This window comes from Dipteris shenzhenensis, chromosome 1 (assembly GCF_047967505.1).
Source record: "Dipteris shenzhenensis isolate YYH24624 ecotype China chromosome 1, Dip_SZ_1.0, whole genome shotgun sequence".
Taxonomy (NCBI): domain Eukaryota; kingdom Viridiplantae; phylum Streptophyta; class Polypodiopsida; order Gleicheniales; family Dipteridaceae; genus Dipteris; species Dipteris shenzhenensis.
Genome location: NC_141596.1, coordinates 29,221,030 through 29,241,429, shown reverse-complemented (window position 1 = coordinate 29,241,429; position 20,400 = coordinate 29,221,030). Strand labels below are relative to the sequence as shown.

Below are 20,400 nucleotides of genomic sequence, written 5' to 3'. Positions count from 1 at the left end.
GAAACTTGCTAAATTTGGGCATGAAACTTGCTATAAGAAAATTACAATATAGGAAAGTTACTAATCGGGTCAAACATTCCTAACTATACCATTAACTCAAGACTGGACCTTAATCCCCCACTAACCCGGTCAACTTGTCCAACTTTCCCAACCCACCTCCCAAAAATCCACTAGATCCCTAAGACCCTTTGGAGGGGGAAAAAACACGGAACGAAAGATGTTTTAGAGCCTATGTTATGCAAAGTTCAATCATAGAATAGTCATAGGCAGAGTATATGCTCTGAAGAATTTCAAGAGAGATTTATGACACTATCCTACAAATTATCGAAGAAGCTTTCCTTGAATTTCAAGCTCATATTGCCTAAAGGGCTCTAAAAAACAAGACATCCGAGCAGTGATGGGGATCGATTTCTTGATAGGCCTGCTCGGTTTGGTGGTCCTTGGTCACGCTGCCTTCTCCACCATACATTGTAAGCATTCTCCCCGTCAACGGAAAGCACTGTTGTGTTGAAATCCGGCACCGCTCCTGCGATCCCTTCCCTCATTTTTTTTTTGGGTAGCTCTGTAACTACAATCTTGGGTTTTTGCGTACCTCTGCGATAGTCAAACGCGGGATCATATCTTCAAGGTTTTCATTTCTACCACTGAGCTTGCGATGTACACTCTATCCTTACTCCGTTGCATGACTTCTCATCTAGTCTCTCACTTGAAGACCTTCCGCCTGTTCAAGCAACCCCATTCGGTTTGAAAATATTTTACTTAAATGGTAAGAGCCCAAGTTGATGTGATTCGAACAGATACATGACAAACATCGTGCATGTTTGTACACTTGTCCCATCTCGGAAGCAGTTTCATACACACAACACTCTGCTTTTTTTAAGATGTGCAAAAGCCACCCTTTACTGCATGGCATCGCTAGTTGGACTGCGTCAAGTTGTGATCATGTAATGCCTGCCTAGATAAATAAGTCAGCATGCAGATTTATAGATTTGTAATGCTTTAGTTGCAACTTGCGAGTCATGACTAGTGTATTGATGGAATACATTAACAGCCAAGTTAGTCGTGTAGGTCTCTTCTCTATTATATGGGTTTATTTCGCTGGGGTGGACTTCAGTTTCCTCCTCCTGCGGCTAGTTCTACTTGGGTGCTGATGTTAGTTTTGGGGCACGTCTCTAGGCTAAGAATGATCCGTGTTTAATGTATGGTTTGAAACTTGCAGATCGTGGCATTTTGAAGGTCAGGGAAGAAGAGTTTGTGCGGCCTCCTTTTCAGGTATTTTGATGCAGGTTTAGAAAGCAGGTCTCGTGTGGTTTACATTAAATAAGAATTCTGCAAGAATCGAGATAGGAAATTTATATTTTGAGTACATAACTGCAGAAAACCGATAGATTTCATTTGCATGCAGGTGCTCGTTGAGATTGTTTTTAGCCTTGCGTTATGCTTTTGGGCTGCTTTGAGAGTTCCAGGGCGTTTCCTTCCAATATTACCTGATTCAGAAGAAAACAGGTTTGCAAAAGATTCATTCCGCATGCTTGTGCTTGTAATCTGATTCGGCCTTCTGTTTTGTAAAATGTGGGGACTTGCTATGCGGAAAATAGATGAAATGTAAATGGAGAACTCAAGCATGATAGACACCAGAGATCTTCCTAACTATAATATACTGCTTTATTTGTACTGATGGCATAAATGCCTTGAGTACTGCATGAGTGCCAAATAGGCCTACAAAGCTGAGCTGAGATGAGAAAACTCCCCTGACTGCGACTGAGGGACATGGAGCTATGCTGCTGAAACAGAACATGAGACCTCGACCATACACTGGCCAACCCCGGTCTGAAATATGCTGTTGGTCACCCTCTCCTTGGATCGCAATTGGTACGGCTGATTTCTGCTGCTGTACGGCGCGGACTGGAGTGGGCTGAGGGCTATACAAGGGGCTGGAGAGCTGGTTGGAGGCTGGAGATTGAATGCCAAAAGAGGGGCCAAGGGGCTCCTTATAAGGGGTGGACCAATTGGTCGACCAGCTTGTTGGCTGGCTCGTGCCCTATGGGCTGACTTGAAAGGGGTTGAGGCTGCCTATAAAAGGCGCCTCTCCCAACCCACTTCTTCACTTGGTGCTGCTCTTTGGGGCCTTAAAACCTTGTAAATATGTTGTGTTGGGGTGCTGCGAGATGGTGAGTGTGCAGCTAGTTGTAATTGCCACCTGTGCCTGGCACTGGTGCATGTGACATTCCCCTCTTTTGTAACTTGTTACTAGGTGGAGACCCCGCAACGCTTTGCCTTGGCGACCCGAATTGCTCTGCCGTGAAGCCTTGTCACCCTCCTGGAATGTGGAATTGTGGATCTAAATGCCTCTCGAAAAACCTAAGTGATGTGGAGCTATGAAAATTGTAGCTTTGTCCCAATGGGAGTGAGAGATGACGGGGATTGATAAGCATTCCTCTAATCAAGGAGGATGTCCACCGCACAGGTAGTGGTGCCATTTCTTGAAAGCATGTTGGATAGCCAACATTTCCTGATTATAAACATGATAGTACAATTCCTTGGCCTCAAATTTTCTACTCTTGAAAGCTATAACTCCATGCTTTTGTCTCAGAACAGCCCCCAGGCCTTTGCCACTTGCATCTATCTCTACAATGAAGGACCGTGAAAAATCCGGGCATACAAGTACTTGTGCGTTACTCAAGGCGTCTTTGAGATTCTCAAAACTGAGTTGTGCTTCTTGTGACCACTTGAAAGCATCCTTTTTCAACAAGTTAGTGCGAGGGGCTGCCCTCTTGGCAAAACGTTCAATAAATCTCCTGTGAAAAGAAGGAAGACCCAAAAAGCCTCTGAGTTGGGTGGGATTTTGTGGCTTTGGCCACTTCCTTATGCATTTGACCTTGGCTGGATCCACCCGAATTCCATCCCTGCTTACAATACGATCAAGAGAGGTTTGTGGCTTTGGCCACTCCCTTATGCATTTGACCTTGGCTGGATCCACCCGAATTCCATCCCTGCTTACAATACGACCAAGATACTCAACCTCTCTTGCCATGAAAGTGCACTTGCTGGCTTTAGAATAAAGCTAATCCAACCTCATAAGTTCCAGCACTTGCTTGACATGACTGATGTGTTCCTGCTTATCCTTGCTGTAAACGAGGATGTCATCAAAAAATGCCAACACACATTTGTAAAGAAGGGGCTGCAAAATCTTGTTCATGAGTGCCTGGGAAGTAGCTGGTGCATTGGTCAATTCAAAAGGCTTCACTTTGAACTCATATAAACCTCTCTGTGTGCGAAGGTTGTCTTGTGCTCATCTCCTTGTTTCATTCTGGTTTGATGGTAGTGTGACCTCAAATCAATCTTAGTGAATGAGTTCATCCAATAGGTCATCTATCCTTAGATACTGACACACGCATAGATGGCACACTCCCTCCTGAGCTATCTGGCCAGCTGCCTTGCTGAAATGACCTGCAATTTAGGGGTTGCAGTATTATGCAATGTTACAGATCTACCGTGTGGACCAAGCTGAGTGACAAAGCATTTAGGTCCATGCTGATTTTGCCCAATGATTTTTTTTTTTGGCCGAAAAAACAGTGCTAATTATATTACTTCGAAAACAAGATACAAGAGGTCAGCATTGCAGCTGACGGGCTGCGTTCACAAATCGGACGCAGCCCAAAAAGGTAACAAAATAGAGCTCTCTCTCACGGAGGGATAAGGCGAGTGTGAATGAACAGCCAGAGAGGTGGTGCGTAGCGCCACTGGAGGCCCTGCGAAGCCTGCTCGAAGAAGAGGCCCTGTGTGTCCCAAACCCGGAGGAAACGCCTCCGCTTCTCCCGACCGGCCCGGGAGTCCCCCTGTATCTAGTCCCACTGGCCTCTGAGGGTATGTATAATCTCACTTCAGATGTCAGTCATGATCTGGGCAGTCGATAAGGAGGTGCCACCGAGGATCTGCGCGCAGCGCCGCGAGGTCCAAATGTGCCATCCTGCGATGTTGCTAATAATCTCCCAGACTGGCTGCCTCTCCTGAGCTCCTGTGTCAGCCTCTGCCAGGTGCTGCGGGATACTCTCGAGTGGCCCCCACGTCCCCTGTGTGATAAGGAATGTGGGGTCCTGCTGACATGCCTCGAATAAGTGATGAAAACCAGGTGCGGTGCTGCACCAGCAGAACGCGCCCCAAGTGATCAATTTTAGCTCCGGTGCAGCGCGAGTAAGGATCCCGAAAGTCCACCTCCACACTTCTTGGGCGTGAGTGCAACTCCATAGGCAGTGTTTTGGTGACTCCTCATCCTCATGACAGATCTGACAACGTCCGTCCTGGCCTATCTGCCGCAACCAGCTCCCCACTGGAAGACCTTTGTGGGCAAGAAGCCACAGGAAGTAGGAGATCTTCTGCGGCCGCCAGCTCTCCCACAAGGCCTTCCAGAAGGCCTGCAAAAAGAACCTGGAAATACGCTGTGCATACCTACTGGGCCGCTGGGTGGGAGGGCGGCTCTGCATCCTCCCGAGAACACACCTGCCCAATGTCGTGCTGTAGGCAAAGAAAGAGGTCGGCCCCTGACTTGTCACAATCTCTGGCCATCTCCACTCTCCTGGGTCCCAATCAAGCTCTGACAAGGCCCGCCCCTCCCAGAGCCAGAGTCGCTAAAGCTGCAGCTGATCCTGCTCTATGCTAGGATCGGTCCGCCAAACCTTCCCCACGAGGCCTACGACCCGAACCCTCTGCCATGGGAGTAGGGGGTCGATGAGCACATCCTCTCTCCTGAGTCGTCCATCCCCCATAACCGCGAAGAAGGAAATAGAGGAGTCGTCCATCCGCCCTGCGACCACCAGTGGGATGCCACGGGGGGTGAACTGTCCCAGCCAACGGTCATCACCAGGCATGAGGATCTGAAGCTCAGGTGGAACCAACCAATTAGCTGGAATCGCGCCGTCGATCTCCGTACGTCTCGCCTGGGCTCCCCGGGCACCTCCAGTTGCGTCTGCAAGATCAGCCGTCTCCAAATGTCTGTACGTGTCCCTCCAAACTCGAAGGGACCGGGCTGGCCCCCGCATCCAGCCGTCCCACCTGATGTGTGATCTCTCCCCCAACTGAAGGCCCTCGGCATCTCTGACCTGATCGTTCCAGATAAGCGGCTGGCGATCGATCTCCTCCTGACAGCTAGGAGGGGACTGAATGAGATTGAGGCGGAGCCGCCTCCAAACCATGAGGAGGCTACGAACGAGTGGGGAGCGGGGCTGAGTGAGCGGGGCGGAAGTGAAGATCCACCTGAGGGACGGAAGCCACTCTCCACCTCGGCACGGGACACAAGAACCGACCCCCTACTGAAGTAACATCTTCCACGTTTGCTCCCCCGGGGTCAAACCGCGGATGACTAGCTTGCCTAACAAGGCCTGACTCTGAAGCTCTGGATCGATGACCCCCAGGCCACCCTCAGCCTATGGAAGAATGACTGTCTGCCAAGCAACCCTGGCTCTGGTATCTCTGAGGCCATCCTCCCCGGACCAAAGGAAGTTCCGAACCAACCTCCTAAGCTGTGCCACGCTGGATCTCGAGAAACACCAACAGGAAGCCACATACCAAGCCGTGGCTAGGAGGACCTGGTTGACTACTAGGGCACGACCTGCAAGGGAGAGCTTAGCAGTGCTCCAGAAAGCCAGCTTCCGTCGGATGGAATCTAGCACCGGGAGAAACTGCTAAGCTGGCGTGATATCCAGGCCGACCTGAAAACCGAGATATCTAGTTGTCTGTCCCCGCGGAATCCACCTGAAACCCAAAAACCTCCCCCACTGAGAGCACGCCCCGGGGTCTGTGAGAAAGCCAACTGATTTGTTCCAGTTGATTTTCGCACCGGCAGCCGAACAGAAGACCTCTAGGGCCATCCTCACCTCTCCAGCATCATCTCATCATCCTGGACATACAGTGCTGTGTCATCCGCGTACTCTGAGTCCAAGAGCTCCGTGTCCTCCCGGAGTGGAAGGCGAACACCCCTGATCCCAGTAGACCTCGCCCGAAGGTAGTATGTCATAGCCTTAGCGAAGAAGAGAAACAGGTAAGGAGCAAGGGGGCAGCCCTGACGCACTGATCTCTCCAGACGAAAACGCTCACCCATCCTGCCGCCAATGATGACCCTGCTAGAAGCTGTCCTGTACAACGCTGAAATACCATGAATCCATCCTGTTGGGAAACCTAGTCGCTCCAGAGTCCCCTCCAGAAAGGACCAGTCCACTCGGTCGTAGGCCTTCTCAAAGTCGAGAAGTAGGATGGCTAGGTGTGACCCACTGTGCTGAGCCCACTCCGCCGCCTCTGAGAAGGTGAAGACATTATCCAGGATACTGCGATCCTGGATAAAGCCTGTCTGAGTGTCATGAATGAGGTCTGGAAGTAGAGGCCGAACTTTGGCGCTGATCATCTTGGCAAGGATTTTGTAGGCAGTGGTAAGGAGGGTGATCGGGTGCCACTGACGGATCTCATGTCTATCTCCTCCCTTCGGGATGAGGCAAATCAGTCCCGAGGAGAGGCTCTCTAGCATATAACCGCTGCTGAAAATCCTCTGAAGAGCTGCTAGGAGGGGCTGATGGATCTGATCCCAGAAGGAGGTGAAGAATGCCCGGGATAGCCCATCCTCGCCCGGGCATTTCTGCCCGTCGATGGCCATCAAGGCCTCCAACATCTCGTCCGTAGTGAACGGTGCCAACGTCGCCTGCATGCTGGGCTGGACCAGGGAAGGAATGTGCCTCCACACCTCCTCACGGGAGCGTCGAGTGCGAGGGGCAAGCGACTCCTGTTGGAAAAGAGTCCTGTAGAAGTCGGTAGCCAACCCCAAGACCTCACCCGGATCCGTAACGATGTGCCCCTCCGTTGTCCTGAGACTCCGAAGCTGATCACCTGCTGCTCTCTGGCCATGCGTCCTGAAGAACTCCCTGCACATCCGGTCACCCTTCCGAGCCCAGAAGGAGAGAGAGGCGTGATAGGAAAACTCTGAGCGGCGCTGGAGGGTCTCCTCAAGAAGGGCTCTGGCTCGAAGGGCCTGGATCCGAAGCTCCTCCGAGCCCGGGGATGCCTGCTGGAGCCGCTGAATGGAGGCGAGGTCCCTCCGAAGAGCTCGCTCTTTGCCCCACCACTCCTGTCGAACCTGTAGGACTGCGAGCTGGCAAATCTGGCTGGACTCTTGCAAAGCCTGCACCACCGAATCAACCAGATCCACGCACTCGCCCCAATCTCTGTCCCAAAGACTGCATATACTACTGCGCACGTCCACCCTCGAGAAGATGGAGTCGGGAATCCAGCATGAACGGGGGGGAAGGGCCTGAACTGCCGAGTCTAATGATAAGAGCACAGGCGCATGGTCGGAAAGTGTCGTCCTTGGAACTATACCCGCCTGACCGCCTCTGCTGATGGCCCAATCACTGACATAAAATCTATCCAGCCTCTCCAGGAGTCTGCCTCCTTCCCTGCGGAAGCCCCACGAGAAGTCCAAGCTCCCGTGCCAACGCCGGAAGGACGGGTCTCTCCAACTGTCCCTACCCCCAGTCGCGAAGATGAAAGAGTCCCAAAAATCCACTGCGTTGAATCCACGGTACCACGGGACTATCATAATAATCTTTCCATCCACCGACGTGGGGGAACCAGCAATCAGGTTGCTCGCAGCTTTCGCATTGGAGAGTTTGAGCCAGAAGATGCCCCTTCCCATAAGGGCCACCTCCTCAATATGGCCGTCCTCTAGCATGAGAGTGGACTAGGAGCTAGTCCCCGATGGCTGATCTGGAGGGGGAATGTCCAATGACTCTGCCATAAACAGAGGTAAGGGCAAAGTCATTGGCAACCTCCTGAACCCGAGACGATTGTTGCTCTGTCAGGATGACGCGGTAGGCATCTGGAGAGGGAGGGTCCGACTGGGCCTCCGGTTCCGGGCAGGGAGCCGCCATACCGCCAAGACAAACTGCGAGGCTTCCGATGAAGAAGAGGCTGCACCCAAAAAAAGGGGGGGATAGATGTGGGAGAGTGGAGCCTGGGTGTGAAGAAGACGGGTGCGGAGGCGGAAAGCGGGGAGGAAGGAGGGCGGAGGGCGGAGGAAACGGGGCGGGAGGCCGGGAGGCGGAGGTGGCGCGGGGTGGGGGAGTGAGGACGGAGAGCGGGTGAGGTGAGGAGGAGGGAGCGGGGGAGAGGCAGGGCGGGCGGAAGGGCGGGAGGGGGCGGGGTGGAAGGGCGAGATGGAAGGGGCGGGGCGGAGCGAAAGGGTGGGAGGGGCGGGGGCGGAAGGGCGGGGTGAAAGGGTGGGGGTGGAGCGGAAGGGCGGGAGGGGCGGGGGCGGTGTGGTGAGGGGGCGGGGGGGGTGAAGCGGTGGGGCGGGGGAGGAGCAGAGTGGGACGGTGGGGCGGGTGGAGCGAGGGGGGGGCGGCGGGGTGGGTGGAGCGAGGGGGCGGGGGGGTGAGGCGGAGCGGCGAGAGGGGGGGTGAGGCGTAGCGAGGGGGGGCGGCGTGAGACGGGGTGAGGCGGAGGGGCGAGGGGGTGAGGGAGCGGAGAGGCGAGGGGTGAGAGTGGAGGGGGACGAGGGGGGGTGAGAGCGGAAGGCGAGGGGGGCGCAGCGGCAGCGGCGAGGTGAGGCGGCGGGTGAGGGGGGGTGAGGGCGGAGAGGCAGGGGGGCGGGGGTGGTCGAGGCGAGGAGGAGTTAGGGGGAGGTAGAGGTTGCGGGAGGGGAGGGGAGGCTCGCAGGAGCAGCTCGAGGGTCAGATGGTCTTAGATCGCCATGGCAGATTTAGTGAGATGCACGATTTTGCCCAATGATTCAACCAATCACAGACCAGGACAACATCTATTGGGCCCTGATCATATGCTGTCCATTTGCCACCTCTACTCTCAGCCCATGATCTATCTCACTAGCAACCAGTCCCACCTTCTGTAAGGTTTTGCAATTAATAAAACTGTGAGTGCTACCGCTGCCCACCAACACGTGCAGTCCTGCCATTAATCATCCCTTTCAATCTGGTAGTTTCAGCACGTTTGGCATCAATCAAGGCATGAAAAGAGATAGCATCCAATAGATCTCCTTCTCGTCCATAGGAGCATTACCACTAGCATCCTCACGTGCATGAAAAGGTATAGCAACCTGATGCTCCACAAGAAAAGATGTAGGCCTACGACCTCGCATGCCACGAGTGTGCTGAACGTCAAGTGATTGCATAGCATGAACATCATGATCAGTAGCACCACCCAGATTAAAAGGAAAATCAGTTCCCTTCATGGCTCTAGTGTCAGGAGCGTTGTCCGAATCATGTGCTCTTGCCATCTGATCATGAGAGGCATCCAAGTACTCTGTGGCATCAACTAAATCCTCATCATTAGAGAGTTCAATGATCATGCTAAGCTTGGCTGAACCAGTGTTCCGCATCTTACACACATCCCGATGCTCAGGGGTCCATTTCTTGCCACACTTAAAGCACAAGTTTGCTTTCTTCCTGCTGTCCATTATGGCCTTGGTATACTGCTGAATTGCTGATTTTTCATTTCATTTCCAGCAGTAGGCTTGGTTCCTGGCTTGGCATCTGATGGCGTGTATGGCTTAGCATAGGGCATCTTACTCCCTGAAAGAGTAGGAAACTATGGAAAAGGTGCTGCAAAAGATTTCCTATCATTCCAATCAGTCACCTTAGGCTTCTTCTCAGCCTCATTTGCATTCTTGTATGGTGCCCACTGGCATCTTATACTTGTTGGCATATTTAGGCTCAAATACCTCTGCCAATTGGGCTGCACGCTCAATTGTTGGAGGGTTATGTGCCTTCACATCTGTAGCTAGGGAAAGACTCAATCCTTGGATGAAACGCAGCAACTTCGCTTTCTTAGATACGTCCTGTACAAACAAGGAAAGCCTCCAAAAGTGCTGCAAGTACTCTTGGAATGTACCAGTCTGCGACAATGCATAGAATTTAGCCAAGTACTGATCCAAGATGAGAGGGGATACGAAGGTAGTAATCATCAACTCCTTGAACTCCTTCCATGTGGCTGGCCTCTGAGGTGAGGCCCTCATATAACGCCACCAAGTATGTGCATAGTCCTGCATGTGCATACCTGCAAAGATTATGCGGTCCTCATCCTGCTTTGGGTAGAAGCGGAAATAATCTTCCAGCTTCGTAAGCCACTCCTCCAGCTCATTAGGTGTGCGAGTGTCCCCTTGAACTTATGCACTGTGAGTTTGTCCTTGACATCCTTGGCTGCAAAATTCCGGTGTGCGTAACCTCCAGAAGTGCGGGCATCATCACGCTTGAGGTTCACATAATTGGAGAAAGACATCTCAAGTTTGATAGGCTTCAGGTAGGGCCTTATATAAACGCAAGGAATCTGCCAGCATTTCATCAAAAGTGGCTTGTTGCCCACCACTAACCCCCTGTTGCATAGTAGTTGTTGCCATCTAATGCACGGTTGCGTCTGGTTGTATGTGCTCACTGGCGGAGCTATAGGTGCATGAACTCCTGTCTGGGTCTCTTTGCCAAATGCATCTCTCCTAAATGATGGCATGCCAAAGGGCTGAGAAGAGGATGGACCTCTCTCCCAAGGGTGTGGGCTGCCATATGAACCAAAACTAGCTCCAGGCATATTTGCTGGTGCGGTGAAAGGAGCACTAACTAGATGCATACCAACAGGTCGGCTTAAAAGAGACAGCTCAGCCTGCATGGATGCAGAAAATTGTGAGCCAAAAGATGGACTGACATCTTGCAAGAAGGTGCTCTGTGGCAGAGAGAATGCATCATCCAAGCCCATGTTGGGACACATGTAACGGTCCAGAAGACCGTTGCTCATAATCACAGTGGGCATCTGCCATAAAACCCTTGTGTGGAGTAGAAAAAACATCGTGATTGTCTCAGTGGTCCCCTTGCTGACCTTCATTACGTGCGTTCTTCAACAGCTTTCAACCTTCCATCGTCGTTATTTGGACTGGCAGCTCGAGGGATTGAAGTAGTTCTGGGTGCACACACTCCGAAAGTGCTTTAGTGTGGAGCCTTTCGTTCCAAATCTTCAACAGGCTCTATCGTCCATAAGCTAAATCAAGCTTCTGGTTCTCTTGCTTAAGCGGTGAAGCAAATCTTAGTGCGAAACCAACGATGAGAAAGAGCATCTCTGACATGCAAGCTTTCATGCCTGCTTCGGAACTGATCTTTTTCAGGCCAGCATGTGCCTAGGAGAGATGCTCCACTAAAGCGATGATGGATGCCTGTTCCTTTCGTAGCTTTTGGAATAGTGCTTGAGAGCGCCAATGCTCCCTTCAAAACTACGGTTTGCCTTATGGGCTAGCCCTCCGATAATAGAGATTTGGCACTCTTTTCATGGATGAGTATTGGGATGACAGCGTGAAGCTTCTGGCTTAGTTCATCTGTGGCTGTGGGCAGGGCGTTTGTGAACCAGGCCCAAGAAAGCGCTTTGATACCAATGTAATGAAGGAGAAGGGGCAGATTTGGTGAAGGGCTAAAGATGGCAAACAAGGGGGGGGGGGAGAGAGAGAGACACACACACACACACACACACACACACACAGAGATTGGGGAAGAGAGGGTAGGCTACACCTAGGAGGAAGGAAGTGGGAGTAGATAGGATTAGAGGTCACATCAAAAGTGTACAATAAGGGGTGGATGGGGACTTATATAGTCCCTCCACATTTTCCACCTAAAAGGACTCTAAAGGGCCTCTAAATTGGCCCTTTCACCCCCCTTCATTACAAATGTACTAATTGGGATGTTGCTTAAAAAGATTGTGAGATGTCCGGGATTGCTGAGAACACCTCGAATCAAATAGCGGCATCTCAAAATAACTGAGATGGAAGGAATAGATGCTCCTCGAAAGACTGAAAAACTATGTAAAGCTGATGATGCCTCTCGGAGGAACACAGAGAGGAACCCAATTGAAGAGCACACCTCCGATGAATCGATTGAATTGCTGCCCACACCAAGGGAACTGACGGTGAGGACATTTGTCACTGCTATTGCTGGTGGCTCAAGATCTGATGAAGAGGAAACTGTATGACTAACCTCCCGGAGTGAAGGACACAATAATGGTAAGGCATCGCCAATCTGTCTACTAACAAGTAGTGCAACTGCTGCCTCCCTAAAAAAGTGATTAAGGGGAACTGTGGAGGGAACTGAGTATCTGCCGAGGAATCGTAATCTCCGTACTGCTGATAGTTTACCTGCTACTACTCCAATTGTGAGGGTACTCCCTCTTGCTAGGCCTAAAACTAGTCCGGCAGGCTCCTGAGACGCCCCCTCTTGCTGAGCTTCAAGGCGAGTGGGACTGAAAATTGAGCTCACTAGTCCTGAAAACTCTTGATGAAGGTGAAATGTGAATAAGCTTTTCTAAATCTGATGTGGCCAATGAAGCTCCAAGGGTGGGAAGACCTATAGGAATTTACTGTAGTTGATGAAAAGGTCTGATGGGTGGAAACCCATCACACCTATCTGCTGAGTCTGGGGTGTCCTCCTATGCCGAAGCCCCAAAATAACTCACTGTGGAACTAGTCAACCCCCCTTTGGTGGTGGACCCAAGAAGTTCATGTACTGTAACTGCTGATGGGTCTGTCTTCAAGGGAGGAGGACTCATGACAAATAACTATGAAAACTGTATGCTCCCCTGATAAGCTGATCCAGCTGGCTGCTCTCCCTAGGTGGAAGATCATAGGAACAAACTGGATATGGTAAAGCTGTTGGACGATTATAACCCTAAACTGCAACAAATTATGCCAATTATGGCTTTTTAAACCAAATAAGTTGTCATAATAGCTGCATACAGTTCCTCAATTCGGGGGTCTTCCATCCCTGAGGCTATCTCAGCTCAGTCAACATGCACACATGATGAGCCTCTTGAGTCTACCAACCATGGGGATCATCCAGTTTCAGTATCTTATTCTCTTGGGGTTCACACCAGAGGGGATCATTCAGTCAGTGTTCTTAAGTCGAATGGGTTTTGGGAAATTGAATGGTCCCCTGAATTGGTAGACCCAAGAGAAGCCGATGTCTGAACTGCTGCAGAATAGTCCATGGAACTATGCTCGGAGATGGAAGACTCCTGAGCAGATAAAGAACTGGCTGTGGGTGGTCCACTACACTGTGCTCTATGGTGGAAGGCCCCTGAGCGGATGATGGAATTACAATGCTAGCTGCTGATTGGGAGAGGAAGTGTGACCAGGTCATGAGAAACTGCTGATGCTAGAGAAGTATCTGCTCTTGGTCTCACTTGTGCTGGACCTCCAACGCTGCAAAGACGGCACGACCAAGGGGATGGAGAGCTGCTCGGATGCTGGAGATTGAATGCCAAAAGAGGGGCCAAGGGCCCCTTATATTGTTAGGTATTGGAGCTAATAATCATGCATGCAATTGTAGTTACTTACGAAAAATGATGAGCATGAACAGAATCTTGAACTGAAAGAGAAGCGACAACATATGTAGAACAAAAAAGGTCTATTTATCATGACAGACTCTGAGATCAACCAGCCTCACCTCTACTGAGTTTTTTGGCATACAAAGCAAAAGGATCACGATGATCGACACTACTACGGACCCTATTGAGCAGCTGCTCTTACGACTCTACTAGCTGGAGAGAAACATGCTGAAAGCGACTCTCATGAGCAAGAGTAGCTCAGATGGTGCCCCGCACAAAGAGACTCAACAGTGTCATCCTTCATGAGCTTTGTAGAAGCAGAGAACCGCCCTTCCATGCGACCCTCTTGGAGCCAGCCTCCAAGAGGTTTCGTTGCCATGCCATATGCTGCCACTTGTCTCTCATGCACACGGTTACTACACTAGAGAGCCAATCACCAACAAGTTACTCCATGGCCCAATCACACTGAGCCGACCAGCCATAATCACTAATAGGAAACCACCAAACCGAAAGCCACCCCATGAAGGTTCTTGCCAACAATCCCCCCCTTAACCGAATGAGGAGAAAGACACAGACAATATTAGAAGAAGAATTGAGCACAAACATCCCGAACATCTAAAACGTGGTCAACTCAACAACAGAGTCCGGCCACCTTCAAACAATCGCCACTACCAGGCAATTCTAAAACATGCTTAGGATCTCAAAAGGCCCAGTCGTGTTCATCACAACCCACTTCGGTAACTTAGTCGATGGCGCCTCATCAACGATCAATCCAATGCCTTAAAGCTTTTAAACTATGGAAAGGCCAACATTCCCTCGAAATACGAACAAGGGAAGGAAACAATTGAACTATAACAGTCGGCCAAAAAAATGAGAAGAAGCCAACTATAACCCTCCACACCTGAAAACGTGATCTCCCGGAGACCACCTAATACAACTGCTTCAACGCAGTTCTGAAATGTGCCAAGAGTTCTTAAAAGGCCCATCACAAATTCAATCTTCTCCAAAGATCATGAACAGACTGGAAACAAGAGATTGTCCACGATTTGTTCTGCCAACCCTCCACTGTTATAAATCCAGCAATCTCACAACAAGTACATATTGCCACAATAGTTGCATTATTCTCCAGGCGTCCATCCTTGTGCAAAGGTATCGATCCACTCTGCCAGGAACTCACAACAGATCAAAATCCTTTGCACGTCTCGACCAAAATCTGAAAAGTCTTCTACGCTCTCACTGATCACATGACTAGGAACGTCCTTGTCGGTGAAAACTTTGTCATCGATTAAAGAGAACCTAAAAGCCTGAGAAAAACTTGAGAACCTCACAGAACGAACCTTTGAAAAAACCAAACTTCCACAGGTCCTTATGACGCCGCTTTGATACCACTGTTAGGTATTGGAGCTAATAATCATGCATGCAATTGTAGTTACTTATGAAAAACGATGAGCATGAACAGACCAAAAGAGAAGCGACAACATATGTAGAACAAAAAAGGTCTATTTATCACGACAGACTTTGAGATCAACCAGCCTCACCTCTATTGAGTTTTTTGGCATACAAAGCAAAAGGATCACGATGATCGACACTACTACGGACCCTATTGAGCATCTGCTCTTACGACTCTACTAGCTAGAGAGAAACATGCTTAAAGCGACTCTCATGAGCAAGAGTAGCTTAGATGGTGCCCAGACAAAGAGACTCAACAGTGTCATCCTTCACGAGCTTTGTAGAAGCAGAGAATTGCCCTTCCATGCGACCCTCTTGGAGCTAGCCTCCAAGAGGTTTCGTTGCCATGCCTTATGCTGTCACTTGTCTCTCATGCACACGGTTACTACACCAGAGAGCCAATCACCAACAAGTTACTCCATGGCCCAATCGCACTAAGCCGACCAGCTATAATCACTAATAGGAAACCACCAAACTGAAAGCCACCCCATGAAGGTTCTTGCCAACATATATGCCTACTTTCCCAGCCAACTTGGCTGACTAGCTAGTTAGCTAGTTGGCTGGCTGGTAGGGTGTGCCCATGCAGCCCTATGGGCCGACTTGAAGGGGGTTGAGATTGGTGCAGAGGTTCCTTCCACTTAGCCTCTCTTTTCTGCATCTCGGGAAGTGCAGGTCGCACAGACGCAGTTTCAGGATGCCCTTTCCTCTATGCTCCAGGGTGCTTTCTGCTTGATAGGACAGGAGTTCAGCCAGCAGCTTACCATAGCCATGGCTATGCAGGATACGTCTCTTGTCCAGATGGGACAGCAGATTGGTCAGCAGATCACATCTGCCATTGCTATGCAGGATAAGGGTAAGCAGATACCTTTGTAAGACTAGAATAAGTCCAATCATACAAATTTAGATTTTTTGTTGTTCTAAAGATAAAAAATCTACACAGAAAATAAAAGAGAATGAAAGAGAAGAAAAAAGAGGTAAACAAAAACTTTTATGAAAAACAAAAGGAAGACATACTTAGCAAGCAAAGCAATACTTATGTCGTCATCAGTGCCCAAGCATAAGCAGCTATACTGGGTTTCTAAAGATCCGCAGAGTCTCTTGGGCAAACCCAGTGCTTACTAATATACGTCAAATAAACAAAAGAGAAAGAAAACAAGAAATAAAGAAGAAAGGACGCAGGTGACTAAGCAAAAATAAACAAGCAAGTCAAGAAACAAGTTTATCCAAAAAATTGGAATCTCTCTCTCTCTCTCTCTCTCTCACTCTTATTTAAAACATTATAAGCGAAATGGCCCTTTACACTTATGTATCGTTTCCTACAAAGAGGCAAAAATACATTTCTAACTTAGAAAGCACAAGCATACTCAAACAAACTCTCTTTTGAAACTGAAAGAAAAACGGGCTATTCAGCTTCTCGCTTTTTGTTTTCAGCTTATGTTCAATCATTTTAAACATACCTAAGGCCGATACACCATAGATAAAAGATTTCATATCTAAGATTGTGTGTACTTTTTTCATTATTTTCCTTGGATTATACCTCTTGTGTAATAGTAAAGTGATCAAATTACTACATTGAGTGATAAAAGACTCCTTAGTTATACAAAGGCGGGAAAATCTATGGAATTGGGAAGAAATGACTTCATACTTTGCCAAATTAGAAATGTTTGAGTCAATGTAAGGCATTTTTATAATGTGTAAACCACTATATTCAGGTTGTTCATGTTTATCGTATATATCAACCTCTAATCCTATGGTAGATTGAGAAAGTCTAAGATCTAAGAAAACACAAGAATCCCCTCTTGAAGTGTAGTTCAGTTCACAAGAGTCACGAGGATAGATTCTTTCTTCAAAAGCACTAGCGTCTTTGTACATAAAGTCTTGAAAGTTAGGAACATCTAGTGCAAATAAATCATCTATAAAACGCCGAACTTGGCTAAGCTTATGTAAAATGATAGGGCAGGTATTGCTAGAAATAAGATGTTGCATAAACTCAAATTCATAAGTGAAAAGATAAAAGTTTGCTAAAAAGACGGCACAATTAGTGCCCATGAAGATTCCTATAATTTGTTGAAACAAAGAATCACCTATTGTGATGTAAAGGTTATCTAAAAGAAAATCTATCCAAAAGCCAACATCTTCTACACTTACTACCTTTGTGTATCTTTTCTTTTTAGAACCTATGTCATGATCTTTATTTTTTAGCCACAAAAAGTCAAAGCATAAGGCTGTTTTCTCAACTTTTAGAACCTATGTCATGATCTTTATTTTTTAGCCACAAAAAGTCAAAGCATAAGGCTGTTTTCTCAACTTTTAGCACTTTGCATCTATCTTTGTCAAATCTCGGCTTGAAAACTTCAGCCACTAGCTTTTTTATTCTAAACTTCAGGTCTTCCAGCTCGATCTTTGTGTAAAGCGTGGTAAAATCATAGGTTTGAAGGAGAATAGGAGACTCTTTTTTCTGAATGCTTCAAGAGGAATTAAGCAGCCCGCACCCCAGCAAAGGGACCATTCAGACAATTAGGATGTTCTTGAATGCTTCTAGAGGATAGGGTAAGCAGCCCACACCCCAGCAAGGGGACCATTCAGACAGTCAGGATGTTTTGTCTGCTCCACGCAGGGGTTTTATGGCATATGCCCATCGTGCCTATGAGCATCAGTCTTTTGGACCATTGCATGTACCCTAGCTTGGGGATTCTTTGGACATAGATGATGCATTTTTTGTGCCACAGAGCACCTTCTTGCAGGATGTCAGGCCATTTTTTGGCTCTCATCTTTCTGCATCTATGCAGGCTGAGCCGTCTCTTTTGGGCTGGTTCGTTGGTGTGCATCCGGCTAGTGCTTCTTTCATTGCACCAAGGAGTATACCTGGAGCTGGCTTGGGTTTATATGGCAGCCCACACCCCTGGGAGAGAGGTCAGTCCTCTTCTCAGCCCTTTGGTATGCCATCATTTTGGAGAGATGCATTTGGCAGAGAGACCTAGCCCGGGGTTCATGTACCTATCGCTCCGCCAGCGAGCACATATAGCCAGACGTAGCCAGTGCATTAGATGGCAGCAGCTTCTATGCTACAGGGAGTTGGTGGTGGGCAGCAAGCCAGTTTTGATGACATGTTGGCAGATTCTTTGTGTTCATATAGGGCCCTACCTGAGGCCATTAAACTTGAGATGCCCTTCTCCGATTATGTGAACCTCAAGCGTGATGATGCCCGCACTTCTGGAGGTTACACACAGCCAAGAATATCATGGACAAACTCACAGTGCATAAGTTTAAAGGGGACACTCGCACTCCCAATGAGTTGGAGGAGTGGCTCACGAAGTTGAAAGACTATTTTCGCTTCTACCCCAAGTCTGAGGAGGAGCGCATCATTTTTGCAGGTATGCATATGCAGGACTATGCCCACACATGGTGGCGATACATGAGGGATTCGCCTTAGAGACCAACCACTTGGAGGGGTTTCAAAGAATTGATGGTCACTACATTTTGTATCTCCACTTGTATTGGATCAATAATTGGCTGAATTTTATGCCTTGTCACAGACTGGTACGATCCAAGAGTACTTGCAGCGCTTTTGGAGGCTTTCCCTGTTTGTGCAGGACGTATCTGAAAAGGGAAAGCTGTTGCGTTTCATCCATGGGTTATATTCTTCTCTCGTTGCAGATGTGAAGGCACATAACCCTCAAACAATTGAGAGGGCAGCTCAGCTTGTAGAAGTATTCGAGCCTAAATATGCTAGCAAGCACAGAAATGCCATGGACAGCTCGCATGCTATGGGGTATGACGGTGAGTCGAAGCCTAAGTTGGTGAGTGGACTGACAAGACATTTGCAGCAGCACCATTTCCTCACTTTCCTATCCTACTGTCTCGGGTAGTAAGATGCCATATGCCAGGCCTTATAGGTATCCTGATGCCAAGCCTGGAAGCAAGCCTACTGCTGGAAATGAGCAGGCTGAGATAAAACAGCATACACGGGCAATAATGGACAGCAGAAAGAAGGCCAACTTATGTTTTAAATGTGGCTAGAAATGGACTCCTGAGCCAGGCCTTACAGGTATGCTAGGCCTGTGAGAAGGGGAGAGAGCAAAGGTGAGAGCAAGAGGCAAGAGTGAGAGAGAGCTGAAAAGATAGTTGCAAATAGATGAGAGAGATACAACTGAATGGAGTGATAGGTTTTGTCTAAGTGACAAAACCTTATCCTTCACTAACCATAGTTAGTGAACTAACTGTGGTTAGGGGGAAAAACCTTCAAGTGAGGGAAAAGTGCCCCTAACCTACTTATTACATTACATTGGTCACTGCTAAATTATAGCAATAATTCTAACACCCCCATGCAGTGCCAATGTTATGTACAAGGAAATGATCAATCACCAAAAGGAGAGAAGTTCAGGGCACTGCGAAATGCCTCAAACTTTTCACGTGGAAGTGCTTTGGTGAAAATGTCTGCAACATTGTCATGTGTTGACACATAGGTCATGTTGATCTCTCTTGCATGCAACTTCTCTCTGACGTAGTGATAGTGAACCTCAATGTGCTTCGTACGAGCATGAAACACAAGATTCTTTGCCACTACAATAGCACTTTGACTATCAGTGAGAATTGGAGAAGGACCCTCCAATGAAAGATGAAGATCAGCAAATAAACGACGCAGCCAAACACATTCAACTGTCGCTGTGAAAGCTGCCCTGTACTCAGCTTCACATGAAGAGGTAGCCACTGTAGATTGTTTCTTGCTCTTACCCAAAAAGAAACAATTGCCACTTGTGGACTGCCTAGTGTCATAATCTCCAGCCCAATCTGAGTCATCGTAGGCATGCATCTGCAAGTCAACCCCCCCGGGAAACATCAAGCCAAAAGACTTGGTACCTTGTAAATAACGGAAGATGCGTTTTACAGCCTGCCAATGCATAGTCTTTGGGCTGTGCATATATCTGCTCACCTGAGAAACTGCAAACTGAATATCAGGTCGTGTATTGCAGAGATAAATGAGGCATCCAACAGCCTGACTGTAGAGTGTGACATCAAATGATTCACCTGCTTCATGCATTGTAGGCTTCAGCCCCGGCTCCATGGGAGTAGCTATGGGCTTACAATCCTGCATGTTGAATCTGTCCAAGAGTTTTTGCACATACTTGGATTGAGACATACCGATGCCACTTTGCTCTTGAGTGAACTGGATCCCCAAATAAAAGTGTAGCAGCCCCAAATCTGACATGTCAAAAGTGGTCTGCAATTCAGCTTTAAAATCTGCAATATTATCTTCATTTGACCCTGTGAGCAGTAAGTCATCTACATAAAGAATGATGACTAAAATATCCCCCCCATCCTTCTTGATGTAGAGGGTGCTTTCAGTTGGACTGTTGTGCAGCCCCTTGCTGGTCAGAAAGGCATGAATCTTTGCATATCATGCACGTGGGGCTTGTTTCAGCCCATACAAAGCTTTATTGAGCTTGCATACCTGAAGTGCATTTCTTGAAATTTCAAAGCCTGGAGGTTGTTTTACATAAACCTCTTCCAACAAGTCTCCATTAAGGAAGGCTGTTTTTATGTCTAACTGATGAACATTCCACTAAAAATTTGCAGCCATTGCTATTATTGACCGGATGG

General features: G+C 48.5%; 1 protein-coding gene across 1 annotated transcript in view; it reads left to right on the top strand.

Moving 5' to 3' along the window:
• Window positions 1-227: 227 nt before the first annotated feature.
• The window catches only part of LOC147905666 (membrane magnesium transporter-like), a 38,930-nt gene continuing 18,757 nt past the window's right edge, over window positions 228-20,400 (top strand). The window contains exons 1-3 of the mRNA XM_087381185.1: window positions 228-470; window positions 1,220-1,272; window positions 1,406-1,506. Of these exons, the coding sequence (XP_087237311.1) occupies window positions 398-470; window positions 1,220-1,272; window positions 1,406-1,506 (227 nt within the window). The 5' untranslated portion in view covers window positions 228-397. The remainder of the gene's footprint in view (window positions 471-1,219; window positions 1,273-1,405; window positions 1,507-20,400) is intronic.